Source organism: Monodelphis domestica, chromosome 3, assembly GCF_027887165.1.
Source record: "Monodelphis domestica isolate mMonDom1 chromosome 3, mMonDom1.pri, whole genome shotgun sequence".
NCBI classification, from domain to species: Eukaryota; Metazoa; Chordata; class Mammalia; order Didelphimorphia; family Didelphidae; genus Monodelphis; species Monodelphis domestica.
In genome coordinates this window covers 465,367,974-465,390,043 of record NC_077229.1, presented here as the reverse complement: position 1 = coordinate 465,390,043, position 22,070 = coordinate 465,367,974, and the positions used below count along the sequence as shown (strand labels likewise).

The following is a 22,070-nucleotide window of genomic DNA, read 5'->3' as shown; positions in this document are numbered from 1 at the left end:
TCTCACCATTCATAGTGAAAGATCAAGTAGGAAAAAAGTATCCAAATTATGAAACACATTTGGGCAAGCAGGTCTCAAATGAGTGGACCAAAATGTATGTCTTATACAAGAACTCCAGACAATAAACTGAGACTAAGACTGAACAGAAAGAAGTGAAAATGTTAAATATAGTGCTTCCAAATTATTCACTTATGCAAAGACTATTTTCAACTCCAGGGATGTTGGTGGCAAAGCTGTTAACCATAGTAATGGAATAATTAGAATTGCAGATTACTCAAAAGGTAAAGATGCAGGGTTAGTAGTGGTAGGCTGCATCACCTTCAATGTCAGCAATGGCATAAGGGAGAAGTATCTTCAAACACTACTTAGCATATACATGAGCATCCACAAAGTAGATGGAACACTTAGGTACCAGGAATAAAAACCAACAGATGAAGAGAGTTGGTGCCCTCAAAAGATATGTAAAACAAAGAGGAAGACTTCCAAGAAGCTTTTCTTTGGCAAAAGAGGAAGTACTCACACTTAAAATATCATATATCCTTCAAAATAAATCAAAGTATTTCAGAAGCTATATTCTCTAAAATCCCATCGTTGAAAGGGATAAGTGAGCTGGGAGGGTAGAAGGAACTAAGAAACAAACAGCTAAAATTGTAATTCAAGAAGTCTTAGAAACAGAATTTGGAAGTTGAAAATAACCAGAAATCATAAAATAAATGTCTCTCCTTAAAATTGATGAGGTCCAAATAAATGGAAAAGCCAGTTAGGGTAATTTTACCTATTCAGTGTTTTACTTAATCAATATCTACTAGTTCATTACAAAATTATCCCTTTTCTACACATATAAAATAAGTTTTTGCTGATATGATAAACTCCCCCCTTTTTTTTTGTATAGGTAATATGAGGTAGTCGAATGAGACCTAGACTTGGCGATTCAAGTTCTATCACCAAAATTTACTTAGTATATAATTCTAGACTAGTCGTTCCATTTTTCTAAACTTACATGTCCATTGTTGGTGTCAAAATGAAGTAAATAGGTCTCCTAAAAGTCTCTTTAAATTAAAATTTATGGGTCTACATTTGAGGCTTAAATACATATATAATTAATACATTAATAGTTAAAGAAAATCCCAAATTGTTAAAAAAAATAATGAAATATTAAAAATTAGAAGTACATGGAATATAAATTATTTCTTAATGATTCAACAGGTCCTTAGAGTCTCAAAGTATCTCACACTTATCATTATGAACAATAGTGATCATAAATACAAATATGAATTTAATCCTGTTGCTCTAATGTTACTAGCAAGAAAAGGGTTTATAAATATACTCAACAGAAGCTGAAATCCATAATTTTTTGTTTTGTCAACTAATCAAGCTTTGAAAATTTGTATTCTAAAGTTTTACTTGCCTCAGGAGGTGCTACTGGATAAAGCAATTTTTCTCCTTTAAGCAAACAAGACACATGACTGTAATAACCAATTAAATCTGATAATGAAGAAAATCGCCTTCCGCCAATGTAATAATCTCCACACATAGCAATAATCCTGTTTGTAAAGTAAAAAAAAAAATCAAATATAGTATATTAATAAATCAATACATTAATTTACTTAACTCGATTTTGAAAACTAAATAGCAAAAATAAACTATTTTTATAATTCATTTTTAATGATTTTCATTAAATTTTTCATTCATTTCAAAAATCATTAATTTTCATTATTAAAATTATTACTCGTATCCTCACACACTAATTTTGGAAGTATTAATTTTTGTTAAACAAATTGTACAACATATGGTCAATGTTAGCACACCAACCAAAATAAACAATTCATTAAAATATTTGAAAATCTTTAATAAAATAGCTGTTCCTCCATATCTCATCCTTTATTTTGGATTTATAACGTAAATCATTCTTTCTTTTTGCTAATAATTGGGTTATAGAAACATGTAAGCAAACTTAGAAGCAAATATAATAGACACTAATAAAATTAAAATATATTAAATGTTTTATATTATTAAAACTTATTTTAAGATTTATAATTTTAACTACACTATTTCAATATCAGAAGTTCTCTGGCTCAGGTATACCTTATTCTTCCCTCAAACTTAAAAACAGCTAAAATATCTAAATAAGACTACAAAATAGAATATTTGAACCTGATCACTATATCCACTGAACCAAGTAGGTATCTTATATAACCTAACTCACACTAACTAACTAACTAACCAACTAACTAACTCAAGGATTCTTTAAATCCGTGATACGAAATGTTTTAGATAATCTCAATAAATGCATAGTCAACAGTGTTTTATAACAGAAGAAATAAACCGAATACGCACTACTACTCTTTACTAAGTCCTGATGAATAAATCATTTGAACTAAAAACAAATTTATAATGTAAATAATTAGCTTATAAACTCATAGTTTCAAAAAAAATTGGATATGAGAACATATCTACAGACTAAACATAAAGAGTAAAACCATGACATTTTGTACAGTAGCAAAAACTTACCTAAAATGATTGACAACATTTGTTTTGCTAAGGAATGAAAGCACAAAGGATCCTGGCCGCCTATCACTCTCCCGTATTAGGTAACTGCCAGGTTTCCCTGCTTGACGAAGGCGTTCTTCTGCTATAGTTCGATCAAGTTTTCCATGATACCATCTAGGAAAAACAAAAGAATTTAAGAAACTTCAATGATAAAAAAAAAAGGCAAATATGAAGATAACATTGCTAGAAGAAATGCTTTAAATGTCCAGATTTTATTTTCAACTTTTACAGTAACTAATTTTGACCCAGAACAAATTACACAAAAATTTATTTAAATTGTATTATTTTGACTTTTTAAAATGCTAAGCCCCTTCATCTGGGCCAGGTAGAATTGCAAAGGCTAATATAATAATATATAATATATATAATAATAATAATAATATAATAATCACAGGCTAATCCCACTCCTGACTGACATGGGAACTTTGATCTGTTCTGTTTCTATCACAGGCAGGTTCATCTCTCCTTAAGCAAACAGGAACTTAGATACAGTCCATTGTGACACCTAACTCCCAAATTCAAGAGATACCTCAGCCTTGATCTCTCAGGTAGCTAGAATTATAAAGGCTTCTACATCATATCCAACATATCAAAAGGTTCTCCCAATCAGTTTATAACCAATGGCCAAAATGTGTTCTCTAGTTAAATCTTTAATTCAAGCTTTAATCATAATATTTAAACTATTACCAATCTTTCCAAGTCACTCAACTCCTGAATAACATACTTTAAAATACTGTTTACATTTACCAAAATGACAGTCTATGCTGAATAAGAAAATGGGAGGGAAATTTCAGGACAACCTCTACTCATTACAGCAAATATTTGCCATGAAGCATTTAAAAAGTGTAATTACTTTTGTAAATTGTTATAAGATTTATAAACGTAGTTTAAATACAATAACCACCTCACAATAATGATAGAACCAGATTGCCAACTGTATACTATTATCAGAATTCAAGACCCTCCCACCCTAGTATTAAGTATAATTGATATGGGCTACAACAAATGGTGGGAATGATTTGTTATATTGCTTGTGCTAATTTACAGACATTCTTAACCTAGGATCTGTGAACTTAAAAAAAAAATTATAACTGTACTTTAAAATAATTGGTTTTCTTTATCCTTATGTTCAAAGAATAAAAGATTGAAATATGTATCTATATCTACATTTCCAGGCTACCTCAGATTCATCTTGCCCTTTACACTGTGAGCCATTGTTCTCATTTCACAAACCCCAATAAAATGGATATGTCTTTTTTGTTGGTATTCCCTGATGCAACCCCAATTCCTCCCTGGAGAGGTAAAGGTTAAAAAAATGAGGCCTGGAAGGATAAGATATATTGGTGGCAAAGATTATAGCTTTGGCCAGACTAAAACAACTACTTGTGTAATATATTATCAAAAAACCTTTTTATGTCACATTTCGATACTCTGGCTAAAATCATGCTTTCAATAAAGAAATAGGAGAAAACTCTGGGGGGGGGGGGGGACCTCAAGAGATCATTTGGTTTAACCTCTTCATTTTATAGACAATTAGATCCAAAGAAGATAAATAATTTGATCAAGTGACAATACAAATAGAATCCAAGATCAGACTACAGCAGCTCTCTCCCACTAATCTAAATTACTTTCTATTCCAACACTCATGGATTCCTCTAAGCCAAGATGCTGAGAATCAATAAATATATTATATCATTGAAAACATTAACAGGCTAACATGAAATTTAAAATTGGGTGAATGAAGAAAATCAATGTAACCAATAAGGGGAACTGGCATTTGGGGAGAGTCAAATGTCTAAGACAAGTCAAAAAATATAGACAGATATTTAAGCCATATAAGGAATTAGCACAAATATAGAATGAAGAGCCAATCTGAAAATAGTTAAGTAGTAAAAGGTTATGAACAGTTTCGAACTGCATTACATATTAACAATTTTATGAATGACTATTCCAAATCATCAATAATGAGAAATACAAATTAAAACCCAGTAGTTCTCATCTCAAAACCATCGAACCATAGAAACTGACAAAAGATGGGGTCAGCAATAAAAATGCTTCTGGTACATTGAGGCAGATAACTAGCTCAGTAGATAGAGCTCTGGGCATGGAGTCAGGAAAACCTAAGTTCAGAACTGGCCTCAGACACTCACTAGCTATGTGACCCAGGGCAAGTCACTTAACTTCTGATTGCCTTATTTCACTGAAGAAGGAATTCCAAAACACTGCAGTGTCTTTGCCAAGAAAATCCCAAACAAAATTATGAAAAGTCCAGCACAACTGAATGACTGAAAAAGCAGCAACAATAGCAACACTAATACAGGAACTGTGAACTGATTCAACTATCCTGGAATGCAATTTTGAATTACATTTTAAAAAGTGAATGATATATAACTCAAGAGAAACAAAGACAGCACTTTCGTTGTGGTAGCAAAGAGTGAAAAACAAAGATGATGAGACAAACTAGAATACAAGAACATAATAGAATAGTGTTATCTTATAAAAAAGGATGAAAGTATAGGGACTTAAGAACTGGTATAACATGAAATCAGCAGAACCAGGAAAAATATACACAATTACAATATTATAAGTAAAAAGAACCATAAAATGAAAGAGAAGGAATAAAATGAAACTTAGAAAAAGAGATAAAAAATGCACCTCCTTTTTTCTTTGTTATGAGTATTGGTTTCCTGAAGGAAGAGGAAAATAGGCATTAAAGACTAGAACAGGGAAAAGAATGGGCTTTAAAAACAACGGCATAAAGAAAAATGTTAGTAATGGCAAATGTAGAAAATGCAAGTAAATATACAATAAGATAGCTATATAAATGTTTCTACATCTTTAGTGCTTTAAGGGAAATACAAATAATGTATTACAAAAAGTTACTGTATTTTACCTTGAGCTGATCAATTTCACACTTATTTAACACTTATGTTCCAGGAACTTTGAATAGTGCAAGGAATTTTAATATGAAGAAGCAAAAACCATCCTTGCTCTTGGTGATTTCATTGTCAAATGAGGGAGACAAATTTCTAACTATGTTCAAACAAGATATATGCAGGAAGCAAAGGAACTAATAAAGAAGACTGGAAAAGAGCTCTTTTAGAGGAAGTTAGAGAAGCCAAGAGATAAAAGTGAGTGTTCTAACTATGGGGTTCAACGAGTGAAAAGACTCTGTCAAGACATGAAGTATCCTGTGCAAGAAAGGATGAAGGAAGCAAACACTGGTTTGCACAGTGTCCAGAAGCATAATTACTCTGAAAAGGTAAGAAGGAGCCAGGTTGAAAGAATATTTTAAAACCAAACAGAGGATTTTATATTCAATCCCAGAAGTAAAAGTGATTAGGATAATGTGGTCAGATTTGTGCTTTAAAAAATTCATTTGATGCTTGAATGGAGTATGGAGTGGAGCAGGAAGAAACTTAAGGCAGAGGAGCTCAAGCAGTAGTCCTGGAATAAGATGATGGGATAATATGTTGAGATGACTTTACAATTAATTGGTCTGGGGACAGGACAGGGAGAGAGAATGAAGATTTAAGGATTATGCATTGACTGAATGCCTGAATGACTTAGGAGAATGGTAATAACCTCAACAGTAATAAGAAAATTGGGAACGAAAGGTTTAGTAGAAAAGATAAGTTCAATTTTGGATTTATCAAGTTTAAGATGTTTATAAGACATTTAGTTCATCAATTAAAAAACAATATACTTTGCTATTTAAAAAGTTATTGAGGCAGGATCAAAAGGAGGGATATACACAGTTAGTAATCATAACTGTGAATATGAATGGGATGAATTCACCCATAAAACAGAAGCAGATAGAACAATGGATTAAAAGCCAGAATTCTACTAAATGTTGTTTGCAAGAAACACATTAGAGGCAGGGAGATACACACAGTGAAGATAAAGGGCTAGTGAATAATTTATTGTGTATCACCTGAAGTTAAAAAAAAAAAAAGAGTAGCAATCATGATCTCAGACAAAGCAAAAGCAAAACTAGATCTAATTAAAAGTGATAAGGAAGAAATTACATCTTGATAAATGGTACAATGGAAAATAAAGTAATATCAGTACTAAACATATATGCAACAATACAGCCTCCAAATTTTAAAAGGAGGTCTAATTTCTCAAATCTATAATGTACTAAGTCAAATTTATAAGAATACTAGGAATTCCCCAATTGACAAATGGTTAATTGATACGAACAAGCAATTTTCAGATGAAGAAATCAAAGCTATCAATAAGCTTATGAAAAATATGTTCTAAATCATTCTTTTAGAGAAATGCAAATTAAAACAACAAACAACACTGAGGTTCCACCTCACACCTCTCAGACTGGCCAATATGACAGTAAAGAAAAGTGACAAACTATAAGAGGGGATGTGGCAAAATTGGGACACTAATGCATTGTTGGTGGAGTTGTGAACTAATCCAACCATTCTGGAGGGAAGTTTGAAACTATGCCCAAAGGGCCATAAAATTGAGCACACTCTTTGATTCTGTAATACCACTACAGGGGCTCTATCCCAACGAGATCATAAAAAAGAGAAAGGACTTGTACAAAAAATATTTATAGTTGCTCTTTTAGTGATGACAAAGAATTGGAAAATGAGGGAATGTCCATAGATTGGGGGGGGGGGGTGGCTGAACAAACTGGTATATTTGGTGATAAAATAAATGCTATAAAAGATAAGCAGGATGATTTCAGAAAGAGATGGAAAGACCTACATGAACTGATGCAGAGTTAATAAATAAGTAGAAGAACAAGGTGAACACTGTCTACAGTAACAGCAATATTGTATATTGAGCAACTGAAAATTTGACTACTCAGTAATACAATGATCTGGGAGACTTCTGAAGAAAGTAAGGGGGAATGTTATCCACCTTCAGAGAAAGAACTGTTGGAGTCGAATGCATATCAAAGCATAATCCATCTTTCACATCAGCATTATTTATGGTTTTATTTTGGGATTTTGGTTTTGTATGAGTGTGTGCTCTTACAACAATGACCAATATAATATGGAAGTGTTTTTGCATAGAATATATTTATGGACCAAATCAAATTGTTTACCCTCTCCAAGTATTTCCCATTAAAAAAAAAATTGAAACATTGAAAACAAGAATGTTGAAAAATATATCTGCCTGGAGGAGAAAAAAATTGCAAAAACAAGCCATAAAAAGAACCTTATAAAAGTGTGTGTTCTATTATGTAATTTCCACAACACTAGAGACTGAAAGTCATGGGGAAAAAAATCTATAAATGAAGTTAGGGTTCAGGTAAATATGGCCTTTTAAGTGTCATATTTTGCCTAGAACTTATCTTAAAAGAACTTTACAGCAATACTTAGGAATTGCATGCTGAAAAGCAGTGATTACATGTAATTTGAAAAATAAAATCCATGAATCAAAAAGTCACTTTTTGTAAGCTTAATAGATATGACAAACCAAGTTCATCACAAAAAAAAAGTTACAAGTGCATAAGAATTCCATAAATACCTGGCCTCAAGCCACTGTTAACCACAATATACCATAGTAAAAGTTCTTCAAGTTTGAAAAAGGAAACTTGATAGTTTACTGTCATGAAATCCCATCAATTCCAAAAGTCAAGTGAAAATAAATTCTTGAGTATATCTCCTTATCTCCCCACTCCCCCATAATAAATAGTTTATTCATCAAGCTCTTATAATTTTCATATCTGAAAGACCTTGGAAAAGCAAAGTGCATTAAATGTCATATGTGGAATCTAGAAGACTCAAGTTTAAATGTTGCCCAAATACTATCTGTGTGACCATGGGTCAATCATTTAACCTCTCTGAGCTTCAGTTTCCTCTTCTATAAAATAGGGAGAGTTGTGAATTCATTGTGTTCCAAATAGTTGCAGCTATTGTTTTCAATCTAGGATTTAAACTTTTTAAACCAAAGCAGATGGAAAGTTGCCAACAATTCACATTGAGAGGAAAGTCAGATAAAGAATACCATTTCCAATAGCCTCGGACACTATCAGTCACTGAAATCTAATTACCTACCCCTTACCATTCTTCTGCCTTGAAATCAATAGTTATAAAGGTTAAAAAAAATACTACTTCCATTTGAGGTGAGGGGTATCTTGTTTTAAAAAAAAAAGTTATCTTTGCTTAGGCCCATGAATTTTCTGTAAGGTTTAGTTTTAAAGCAGCTGTTCTATTCAATATTGAGATTTTAATCTGACTAAACCATTTCATTTCCAGATTAATATTAGTTTCCTTTCATGCTAGAAGCTCAAAAGCCCTTAAGAAATAAAAAAGCAAAATATGTCAACAATTATACTGCTACTAAACTATTCATTCTGCTAAGTGTGCACATCTGACTTGATTCAGATGCCTCAAAGAATGTTCAAACACTTAATTTTCAATAGCTTTTTGGCTTTTGCAGGCTATACAGTAAATTAAAAGTGACATAATCACTCAGCATTTAGAAATTATTTAATCACTTCTTTTTTTATTTCCCGTTTAAAAAGCAACATTGAAGCTTACTAAACAAGAATGTTGGAAACTATATCTGCTTAGGAGAAAAAATTGCAAAATCAAACCATAAAAAGAAACTTATAAAAGTTTGTATTCTATTATGTAATTTCCACAACACCAGAGAGTGAAAATCATGGGGAAAATGTATAAATGAAGCTAGGGTGCAGGTAAATATGGCTTTTTAAACATTATATTTTGCCTAAAACTTATCTTAAAAGAACTTTACAACAATACTTAAGAATTGCATTTCAAGTACAAAGGTATCCAAGAATAGGGACAAGATTTCAGGTTATTTAGCACATGTATTATTTCAAATAATCTTACTAGAAAAAATACTGACAGGCCACAGTCTTTATATCAGGGTGTAATTTTAGGGCATTTTACAAAGATCCTCTGTAGTTATTAAATCACTTCTTTAAAAACTATACTGAGCAGAGGCATTCAAGTCTTAGTTCTCAAAGTCATAAATGTGTGTCTCAAGGGATGTAACATAAATGAATCAACAATTCAAAAGTTCTCTATTCAATGCCTATAGAAATGATTCCAAAATCCTTTATCTTGGAAGTGAAGACTCTTCCATGAAAACAAGAGGATTTAATACATCTATCTTGCAGGTTTATCTCATAATATTTCCCCTATACTCTAGTTATATATATAATCTAACAATTAATTGTCAAATGATAACTTGTTATTCTCTAATCTCATCCTATGCTTCTTCACCTAAGCATTTTTATTCATGCTATGCCATCTTGGAATCCCTCTGTACCTTCCACAACTTACCCTCTGTACCTTCCACAATTTACCCAATGCAAAAATATCTATAAACTACAATAAATATAATACAATAAAAATACAATATAAAGGCAAAAATCATGTCCTATTCATCAGTCTTCCCAGAATGAGAAGTTCCTTTTCCAAAGCAGGCCCCAAAACTTTATTGAATTTCCCTTTTGTGGTACTTAGAGCAAAATAAACTCTTCCCTCCCCTTATTTCTAATAGCGATTTATTATAAAAACTAATTTGGCATTTAAAATGAGTCACTTTGTTATTGCTTTTATCATTTTACTGAATATGCCTTGTCTTGCCAACTAAACTACCATGAAGTCTTAGAGGGAAGGGAACATGTTATTTATTTCTTTGCATCCTTGGTCCCTTGAACATAATAGACAATCAAATATTTGCTGACAATGACAAAAGATGGCTATCTTGAGAAGAAAAATGGCAAGCACTTAGGGCTTGGCAAGACAATACCAAGTACCTCCATCCCCAATGACTTCTTATTCATTGACTGTCTTAAAGATTTGCATATTTCCACTTTCTAGTAAGAATGTGAACTACATTCCAGCTGATATGGAGGCAATATTCTTTCAATAAGTCATTACTTTTAACAACAGAAAATCCCAAAGCAACTGTGATGTATGAGGAACTTTAATTAATGTGAATAACTGACCTTAGCTTTCCAAATATTTTAAAAAGTAGAAGTAAAATGTTACATTAAAAAAAAAAACTTAGTAGGGTATCACAATTTAAAAATGTATATCCTTTTGTGCACTGGTTCTGTAGACAATAAGCATATGCAAATGGCACCAACACAATTTATTATATTTATATATGTCTACACACACACACACACAAAGGCCACTCATAGAGTAATATGGCATGTATATTAAATACCATAGTAGGTAGCATTTATAGTTCTATATTTCCTAAAAAATAACTGCCGTTTGTTCCTGCCTAGCATTTTGTTTCTGGACAAGTCATGTTATGGAGGACACTGTGAATTTTAGATTTACTCCACCCTGCTTAGTCTTTAGAATTTTAGCAACCAGGAATGTATACTCCCTGTGGGGTAGGAAGGTCTATGACCTGTTGTGTGCTAGCAAGTGACAAATCAGAAACAACTAACTGACCCCCTGGGCTGTCCAAAATCAAGTTTAAGCCACCACTGGTACATGTGAGACACAGGAAATAATATAAAGAACTGCCTTTATATTTCACATTACTTCCTGTGAGAGGGACTTGGCAGTGGAACTTGACTTGGAGAGGCTCCAGCCTGAGACCTGACACTGTTTCCCTTAGAAGATCATGTGGTGAGTACTTCCTTCATAAGGAGGGCAAAATCACTGCATTCTGGGTCATAAAGTTCTATGGCCCATTGCATCTCTTTAATAAACTGGTTAGGTTCATCACTAAAATTTGAGGATCTTCTCTTTATTGATTCAAGGTCCTCTGGGGAAAATATCTTATGGGTTCTTATTTTGTGTATTTCATTCTTTGTTACTATTGGTAGATCTCTAAGGGGACATAGATTGACCTTTCCTGTTGTCTCTTCTTGTTCTAGTCTGCTTAATAGTTTATTATTGTTGGTATTATTATCTTTATTATTGCTTTCATTGTCATTATTACTGTCAGCATTGTTTCAACACCTATGGTTTATATGTAAGTTGTTTTATAATGTTCCATATATTGTCAAGTTGGTATTTCATATGGATTACCATGACCTTTAACTCAGAATCCTTAGTGAACCATGTGATTATTACCTTTAGCCATTTTCCAAAACCAAACAAAGGTGCAAGGGACTTTTACAGGACAAAACAACAGACCACACTGAGGGAAGATGAACAAATACATCAATCAGCTTGACTTCCATGACTGACTTCATCCAATCATACTCCAATATCAGGTGACATATGCTTGGGAAACTAACATATAACACAAGGGATGTACAGCATGTACTCCCACATTAACAATAAGATTGTGCTTAGCATGTCTGAGAATATGTTTACATCAACCAGTAATATATAGAATTATTAACAGTATAGGTGGTATTACAGTGTCCAATAAACATACAATATATAAGCTGTTATAAACTATACAAAATTACAAAAAATTTTTCAAAATGGCCACTGGGAGCACATGGTACAGTCAAAACAGCTCCCCTAGGCAAGCCAAGCCCCCAGATTTCTGTTAGGCCTTCCTTCTGAGCTCCTGGCAGCTCAGAGAGGTTTTAGAATGTTGGCTCAACTGAATTTTCCCTAAATATATTCACTACACTTAATCTTACAATTAAACAAACAATTAACAATAATATAACCTATCCAGCTCTGCCAACTGTTATTAAGGGACGTTTAAAGGGAAGAAACAAGAGATAAACATCTAAATATTTTGATTTTATTAATGGGAAATAGGATAGGAATGAAGATAACAAGGAGAAGGGAAATTTCTTAATCTTATCCCCAAAACTAATTCCCCTTAATAACTATTCTATTGGCTAACTTCCTAAGCTAAATAAGTTATGGTCCCCCCCAAACAGAATCTCATAAACAGAGTCCAGATATGGGCCAAGATCCCAGGGGTAAAGTCCAAATCCAGTCCCAGTAGAGATTGATAGTCCTTTTCTTGATCTTAACTCTAGCTGCCAGCAGCCTGTTCTCTCAAGCTGGTATCTCCCAAGGGCCAGATATCTTATAGTTAGGTGGAAATTACAGTAACAACAAAAATCTTCAGCAAGTAGACTGTTTTCATTTGGACCGCTTCTTCCCCCCCCCCCCTGAATCTTGACCCAGGCTCTCATGTGATCCTGTGTCATGTGTCTCTATCAAAACAGTCGTTTCTCTGCTTACTACAGTATCAAACCCACATAGAAAGGGGGGAGCATTAAATTGTAAGTATTCTTTTAAAAATTTTTTTAATAAATTTCCCCCTAAGCTTTCTGAAGTTATATGATCCAAATTGTCTCCCCTCCATTCTTCCCTCCCCTTCCTGCAGCTGACAAGCAATTCAATATGAGTTATACATGTATTATCACATAAAGCATTTCCATATTATTCATTTTTGAAAGTGAAGAATCTTATAAAACCAAAATCCTAAAACATATACTCAAATAAACAAGTGATAACTCATGTTTTCATCTGCATTTCTATACTTCAACAGTTCTTTCCCTGGAGGAGGTTAGCATTCTTTTTCATAAGTCCCTTAAAATTGTTCTGGATCATTGTATCACTGTTAGTAGAAAAGTTCTCACATTTGATTTTTCTATAATATTGGTGTTACTGTATACAATGTTTTCCTGTTGAATCTGGATTTTAAAACATCAGTATACAACATGTTGCAAACAATAAAAAAAGGGAATTCAATTGAGTTGCTTTTATTAAAAAGGGTTTTATGTACAAAATAAAAGTCATATTCCCATTCTATACTCCTCTGATCCCACCTAACATAGCAAATCATGTTCAGTACAAGGTGTCACTTTTTAGAAGAGACAGATTGTAAGAAGACAGTAACTAAGATGATGTGGAGATTCTAAATCTTATGTGAGGATCAGCTGAAAGAACTGATGTTTCCTCTGGTGAAGATGGGATTAACTCTCCCCTAGCTATTTTTAGATTTTCACCATCAAGAATGTATCTACCCCCACTTAAATACTTGGGGGGGGGGATGGGAGGGGGAAGGTTTATGACCCATATGTGTTAGTGAGTGACAAATCAAAAATGACTGACATCCCCCTGGGCAGTCCGAAGCAAAAGCTAAAGCTGCAATTGGTCCACGAAAAAAGGGAAGGAAGGCACAGGAAGTGACGCAAAGAACTGTCTTTAAAAATGGTGGTAACTTTCTGTGACCAGTTTTTTCTCCTTAAAATTTGTCCTTGGAGAAGTTCTGACTTGGGACCTCTGACTGCTCTTGGATCTTTCCTTAGGACTGCCATGTAGGTGAGTGAGGCCTCATGGCTAGAACCCTTGTTTAATTTACATCTGGGACCCCATTTTGATGAGTTCTCTGAAGCCCTGCCCAGAGTAATTATTCATTCTCATTCTCTCATTCTCTCCCTCTCTCCCTCCCCCCCCCTTGGTTTCCTTACTTTCACTTTCTTTTTTGTAGATAAACTATCATAAAAAGTCATTCTGACTTGAGTAATATATTTTCAGTGACCACATTTTCATATATTTAGTCCAATCACTTAATTTTAACCCTTACAGCCTAGAGAAAACAACTCAGAGACATGAATGTTAGCTTCAAATAATTAAGCATTAGCATGTGAAAAATTATACACAGTTCTCATTTTATGCAAGTGAACCTTTCCACAGATTGATTTTTAAGAAACACAAATTTGTCCACTAACATTGAGAAGGGAGGGAAAGGGGCAACACACCCATGAATGGAAAGAGCAGGAACAGAGTTCAAGGGCAAGCTGTATAATTGTCCCAAAAAAAAAAATCAAAAAAATTTTCAGGAAAAAAGCTTGTTAACTCCTTGAATCCCGAAAATGAAGTGTTTGAAGAAGATGCTATGAAGATGCCCCAAGAAAAACCTCCACAGTATCAGAAGATCCAGCATGAACTTTTCAATATAACTGTGGGGGATTAAACATAAGCATTTTAAATGTAAAGTTGCATGCCAAAAGGGATATATATATATCTCTAATATCTCTCTAATATCTCTCTCTCTCTCTCTCTCTCTCTCTCCCTCCCTCCCTCCCTCCTCCTTTTATTTCCCTCTTATCTCTAACTATTGTGGTTTCTCATTATGTTAAAATGATCCATTAAGGAGACTAGTCTGCCAAAAGATCACAGGGGAATTGTGAAAGAGAATTCTTTACTCTATTGTCTATCCTGTGTTAACACTAACAAATACCCCTACTTAGTACATCACTAGACTGAAAACAGGACTGGACTAATTCCCCCTTGTTTACTTTTCTGTTTACTTAGTGTGAGGTGAGAAGCTAGCAAGGTACTTAGAGAATTCATAGCCTTAGAAATTCAGTCAAATCAGGAAACTGCAAACCTTTTTGATTCAATCATCAGGGAAACCTGTGAATCTTTTTGATTAGAACTTAACCTTCACAAGGCGAGAAGTTGATCCCACAGACACTTCCCCCTGGGCAGTGCAAGACAATTTGGAAACTGTGATTGGCCCCTGTGAAGAGGGGAAGGGACAAGAAGTCACCATAAAAAGCAAGCCCTGAACTCCTTCAGGGCAGATTGTCTTTGAGAAAATAGTCTGAAGAGACTGTTTTCTGGAGATAGTCTTAAAATAGTCTTTGAGGGAGCTTTGCTGGAAACTACGGCCTGGATAGTGGGCATGGAGCTTGGCTTCTACTAGGTCTCTGACTCTTGGATTACTTCATTGGCTGAATAAAAAGTCTGACCTCTTTCCTAGATTCTGGAGAGACTAGCTTCCATCTTGGAGGATGCCTCATAATTACTCACTACCAGCCTTCCTGATTGAGTTAATTAATCTCTACCTGGATTAAGCAGACCCAGAGCAAAACATTTAGGTTGATAGGATAGATAACTTCTCTATCCTCCTCACATTTCAATATGACTCAAGATATAATAAACACTGACAACCACATAATTTCATATGATCATCGTACAACTATTAATTTTAACCTTTACAAAGTGCAGGACAGGGACAGAGAAATGAGGGAAAAAAATGAGTTAGGGAGGGGAGACTACAGGGGAGCCTAGCCAGGCTAGGACAAGCAAAAGGACAGGCTAGGGAAAGACACATGGGGTCCCAACACAGACATGAAAGAATGGGTTACACGCAGAGGCCAGAGATAGACAAATGCTACCAAGCAGATAGACAAACACAGACATACCTAGGCAGACACAAGAACAGGTAAGCCTGATTGGGCAAAGGTCTCCTCTCTCAACACCCAGAACCAGCAGCAGAGGTGTTGGTGGTCTCTCCACCTGTCCCTTCATCTGCTTTCATTTGGAGGTTTTTTTGTTTTGTTTTGTTGGGGAAGGGGTGGCTACCAAGAGTTAAGCAAAAGGGCAGGAGCTAAGAAAGAGAGATAGAGAGCACAGTAAAATCACCATAGGTATTTCTTGAAATGAGTTTCTTTCAGAATTCTTTAGAAAAGTCAAATGTGTGTAATATGAATTTACATATAGTAAGAACCATCTGTATTTGTTTGCTGGTTCCAAAAAACGTAATTAGAAACAATGACTCAAATTTACAAAGTGGTACATTTAGGCCCAATAGAAGAAAAAATGTTTTAACAGGCAGCTAAAGTTACTTAATTTCTCAGTGTCCCAAGAAAATTCAAAAAACATAACTTGCTGAGTGGAGGCCCATCTATGTTGGTAGAAGTTTTGTTCAATAGAGCTTCCTACACTTAAAGAAATCAATAGATCCAGATCTCTTAATAAAACAAAAAAATCTTCCTGACAATTCCTTACTAGCAAAGCTATACTATTCTTATGAAGGAAAAATATGGATTAATAACACAGACTGATTTAAAGCTGGTTTGGATGGCTGGACTCAAAGAATATTTGTTAATCATATACCATGACCACCAGGTGGGTTTTATACTAGGAATGCCAAGGATGGTTCAATGTTAGGAAAACTATTGGCATAACTATCAATGAACCAACAGAAATAATATGGTTATTTCAATAGATGCTGAAAAAGCTTTTGACAAAATACAAGACCCATTTCTAATAAAAACGTTAGAAAACACTGAAATGGCACTTTCCTTAAAGTGATAAATGGTATCTATTGAAAACCACTAGCAAGCATTATATGTGATGAGGATAAACTTAAACAATTCCCAAAAAGATCAAGGATGCCCTGATGCCCAAGGATGCCCATTATCACCATTACCACTCAATATCGTACTAGAAATGCTAGCTATACAGCAATGCAATGATCCAGGACAACATCAAGAAATGTATGAGAAGAAATCCTATCCACATCCAGGGAAAGAACTCTGGGAGTAGAAATGCCTAAGAAAAACATACAATCAATCACATGGTTCAATGGGGATATGACTGGAGTTTCGGCTTTAAAAGATCACTCTATTATAGATAGGTAATATGGAAACAGGTTTTGAACAATGATACATGTATAACTCAGTGGAATTGCTTGTCAGTTCCAGGAGAGGGGAGGGAAGAGGAGTGGGGGGAAATCATGAATCATATAACCATGGAAACATGTTCTAAATAAATAAATAAAAATAAAATAAAAATCCTTGAAAATTTAAAAAATGCTAGCTATAACAATAAAAGGGGAAAAGAGGAATTAGGATAGACAATGAAGAAACACAAATATCACTCTTTGCAGATGATTTGATGGTATACCATGAACTATGGTGGTGAACCTATGGCAAATGTGCCAAAGATGGCATGCAGAGGCATATTCTATGGGCACACAGGCCAGCCCCTGCCAGAGTTCATTAATAGAAAGGCAGAGGGACTTGAGCAGAGCTGTACCCCTCCCCCTCTCCACTGAGCCTGATGACATTTTTTCACATCACCCACCCCCTCTGCCCAATAGCCCAATGAGAACCCAACAAGGGATAAGGTAGGCAGCTCACAGGAGGGGAACAGAGCACTCCAGCATTCCCCTTCCCCCATCTACACTTGCTGAGGGCATTCCTTACTCAACCTGCCCCACCACCCAGCAGCCCAATGATTAGGCTTTCTCCCTTTTCTCTGTGGAGTATTTGGGGAGAGGGGCATAACACAAAGGGTCTCCTGGGGACAGGACACATCACATGATCTCTAAAAGGTTTGCTATCACTGACCTAGAGAATCAACCAAAAATAAAACAAATAATTAACAACTTTAACAAAGTTGCAGGATACAAAATAAAACCATGTAAACCATCAGCATAAATATCTATTTACCACCAACAAAATCCAGTGGCAAGAGATAAAAGAGGAAATCTCATTCAAAATATCAACAATTCAAAGTACTTGGATATATAAATCCACCAGCTATATGAACACAACTATAAAGCATTCTTCACAAAAACATTAATTGTTCATGGACAGGCCCAGCCAATATAAAAGAAATTACAATCCTACTTAATTTACTTTTTCAGCGCCATGCCAATAAGATTACGCATTATTTTATAGAGCTAGAAAAAATAACAAAATTCATCTAGAAAAACAAAGGGCCAAGATTATCAATGGGAAAAAATAAGGAGGCTTAGCCATACCAAATTCCAAACTATACTATAAAGCAGGAATCATCAAAACAATCTGGTAGTGGGGCTGGATCAATGGGACACATTAGGCAATCAACATACAGTAGATAAATGTCCATAACAACTTAAACCCAAAGATCGAAAGCTTTGGGGGAAAGAAAAACTGCTGAGAAAATTGGCAAACAGTATGGCAAAAACATATACCAAAATCTCACACCAGAATAAAGTAAAAATGTTCTAGAAATAAAAAGTGACACCATAAACAAACTAGAGGAACGCAGAAAAGTTTATGTAAGACTTAACGATTATAAGAGAAGAATTTATGACTAAATAAGGCAGAGAACATTACAAAAAATGAAATGAATCGCATTAAAGTAAAAAGAATTTGAACAAACAAAACCAATACAACCACAATCAGAACGGAAACACCAAATTTTGGGGGGAAATTTTATAGCAAATGTCTCTTAGCAAAATAGAGAGAGCAGAGTCAAGAATACAAAGCATTCCCCAATTGAAATATGGTCAAAGGATATGAAAAGGCAATTTTCAGATGAAGAAATTAAAACTTTCTATAGTCATATGAACAAATGCTCCAAATCACTATTGATAAGAGAAATGTGAATTACAACAGATGAGATAATACCTCCCTCCACCTATTAGATTGGCTAACACAAAAGAGGAAAATGATAAATGTTAGAGGTGATATTCGATAACTGAGACACTAATACACTGTTGGTCGAACTGGGAACTGATCCAAGCACGCTTAGGACAGCAATATGTAATCACTCCCAAAGAAGCATAAAACTATGCATACCCTTTGACTAGCAATAACACTACTGGGTCTATATCCCAAATAGATCAAAGATAAGGTAAAAGGACCCACTTGTACCAAAAAATAAAATTTATCACCTCTTTTTGAAGTGGCAAAATTGGAAACTATTGGTTGTCCATCACTTAGGCAATGGCTGAACAAGCTATGGTATATGTTTGGAATGGAATACTATTGTGCCATAAGAAATGATGAACAAGATAAGTTTAAAAAAACCTTGAAGGCTTAAATGAACTGATACAAAGTGAAGTGAGCAGAACTAGAAGAACAATGTATACAATACAGTCACAGAAATATTATAAGCAATGATAAACTGTTACAGGCTAACCTATTATCTGCAAAACAGGTTCCTAAAATATCCATAAGGGATCCATGATGAAAAATGTTATCCACAACCAAAGAAGGAACTGTTGGAGTCTGATTGTAGATCAAAGCATGCCATCTTCCACTTTATTTCCTTCATGAGTATTTCATTGTAAAGAGATATGTATTCCATGAAAGCAATGGTATGTCCTATATCAGACTATTTATTACTTCAGTTAGGAGGGGAGGAAGGAAAGGAGAAAATGTGAATCACAAAATGTCAGAAAACAATTGTCAAAAATTGTTTCTACAGGGGGAAGCTGGGTAGCTCAGTGAATTGAGAGCCAGGCCTAGAGATGGGAGGTCCTAGGTTCAAATCCGACCTCAGACACTTCCCAGTTCTATGATCCTGGGCAAATCACTTAACCCCCCATTGCCTAACCCTTACCACTCTTCTACCTTGGAATACACAGTATTGATTCCAAGACAGAAGGTAAGGGTTTAAAAGAAAGTGTTTCTACATGTATCTGACAATGAATTTTTAAAAGTTTTTTTAAAAGGTTTATCAATATGATAAAACACAAAAATTTAGAAATTTAAAACAAATGGGAACACATGGGAAATAAAAAAGAGACAGGATTCAAAGCTAGGTTTTCTGAATCCAAATCAAATGTTCTTTTAATGACATAATATTTCCTAGAACCTTGGTTCAAGTCCCTGCTTTTCTATTTACTAGCTATATGACAATGGGCTCAAGAAGGTAAAAAGTGATTTACCCCAATTTCCTTGCCTATAAAACAAAGATAATATTTATACTACCTATCAGATTCAGTTGTTAAGTTCAAACAGAACTTTAAATAGAATAGCTAAAGTATTTTGCAAACCATTACATGCTATATAAATGTCAGCTACAGTAGCAATTCATCCAGCCTGACAAAAGGTCACAATAAATATTTGCTAATGACCTAAAATAATTATACTCAATATTAGTATGAGATCCTTTAAGAGTTCTGACTTGCAAAGATATTTCTATAATTCTATAATTTCTGATATTTAATTTGCATTTGAGTACACAAGAGTAATCAAAGTTTTTTTTTCACAATCATGTGAAAGGGAAAAATAGCTAAAAAACTGCTAACATTTAAAATCATAGTATTGCTTCTTCTCTAAATCCACTACTGAAAATTTGTCACGTACACTCAAAGTCTATTTCCAAATGTAAAAATAGAAGGTAAAATATCAAGAATATTATTACAAAAGGCTACACTAACCTTCTTGAAATGTAAAATGCATCAGACATTAGAAAATATTTTCATTATTTTTCTAAGTTTGGAAAATATTTTATAATTCTACATCCCAAAAGTTAACACAAGAAGGAATCTAGTTATTATTACCTATTCCAATTTCCTTATTTCACTTATGAAAAAAACTGAGGACTGCTGAGTTTAAATGAAATTATCCAAGATCAGACAGTAGGCAAACCACATAGCCAAAATTAAAATCCAGATCCTTGGATCCAAACAATTCTTTCCAAAATGGCACAGACTATACAAATAAACTTGGGAGAGGGGAAAGAAGACAGAAAACAAAGTGAAGAGAGGAGAATAGAATGCTATATACTTGGGTTGAAGAATACTACACATATTTTTCCTTGGTCTGGTTGTCAGGTTTCATTTTATAACTACCATAAAGTGTGTAAGTTTCATGTAATTGTACATTCATCAATGTGAGCACTTCCTTTACTAGTTATATGGATAATTACATATTTTGCTCTCAGGGTACAATAATGATACCTAATTTTGTATCTATATATATGTATATTTTAGTTGGAAGACACAGACCTCAGTAGTCAAAAAATCCAACCATACCTAAAAATGAATTCTACCTAAACAAACTAAACAGTCACCTTCTAGCCTATCATTGAGGACTTCCAATGAGAGTGAACCTACTATGTCTTGGAAGCAGTTCCTTTCTATTTGTTGAAAGGTCTACTCATTATGAAATAACTTGTTTTTCTGAAGTCAAGTCTAAATGCGGTTCTTTGCAAACTCCACTCATTGCTCCTGACTGATTCTTTCCTCCGGGGCAGTATTGTCTCTTTGTCTCTCTCAAGCACACACTACTAACAAACAAGTGTTTGTGTGTACACACACACACACACACACACATCACACACACCTCTATAGATATGTTTATAGATACACATTTATTTTTGGTAGAGTGCCTTTTACATGCCTATGTCCGACTATATTTCACTATTTTTTTTGTTTGAGATCTCTTCTACAAAATGAATAACACAGAAAAATATGAACATGACTGCATATGTAAAATCCCTATCAGATTGCTTAGTCTCAGGAAAAGGGGATTGGTGGGAAGATCGACATTTCAAACTCAGCATGTCAAAATTAAGCTCATCATTTTTTTCCCTAAGAACATTGCCATCTTTCTAAGTACATACACCAGGGTTCACAACCTCAACTCTCACTCACACTATATATCAAATCTATTGTCATTTCTATCCTAAATAGAGAACTGAAAAAAAGTCATATCTATAATATTAGCAAAAATACTAAAAAGAAAAAGACATTTATTAGAAGTGTGAAGATAGGACTAACTCTCCCTTTGTCTATTTTTTATGTCTTTTAACATTTCCTGATATTTTGTTAACTAATCTCATCTAAAATGCTCATTTCTTTTCTTATAATTAAATCATAAATAAATCACATGGCTGAATGTGATTCAACTATCATGAATCATATTTGAAACCAAAATTGTCCAAGCCCCACACATACATTTCTAATTGACTAACACCCTACTTGAATTTCTAAAACTGGATTTCATACCCCACCCCAACAACAACAACAACAAAAAACTGTTCCTCCTCCCTCCTAACTTTCCTATTTCTGTCACCCTCCTTCCAACATCAACACTTGTTTCAAGCATCAATGGC

General features: G+C 34.1%; 1 protein-coding gene across 1 annotated transcript in view; it reads right to left on the bottom strand.

Moving 5' to 3' along the window:
- RASA1 (RAS p21 protein activator 1) overlaps positions 1-22,070 on the bottom strand; it is a 119,277-nt gene that overhangs the window by 74,707 nt on the left and 22,500 nt on the right. The window contains exons 2-3 of the mRNA XM_056824619.1: positions 2,512-2,664; positions 1,405-1,544 (exon numbers count right to left, since the gene is read on the bottom strand). Of these exons, the coding sequence (XP_056680597.1) occupies positions 1,405-1,544; positions 2,512-2,664 (293 nt within the window). The remainder of the gene's footprint in view (positions 1-1,404; positions 1,545-2,511; positions 2,665-22,070) is intronic.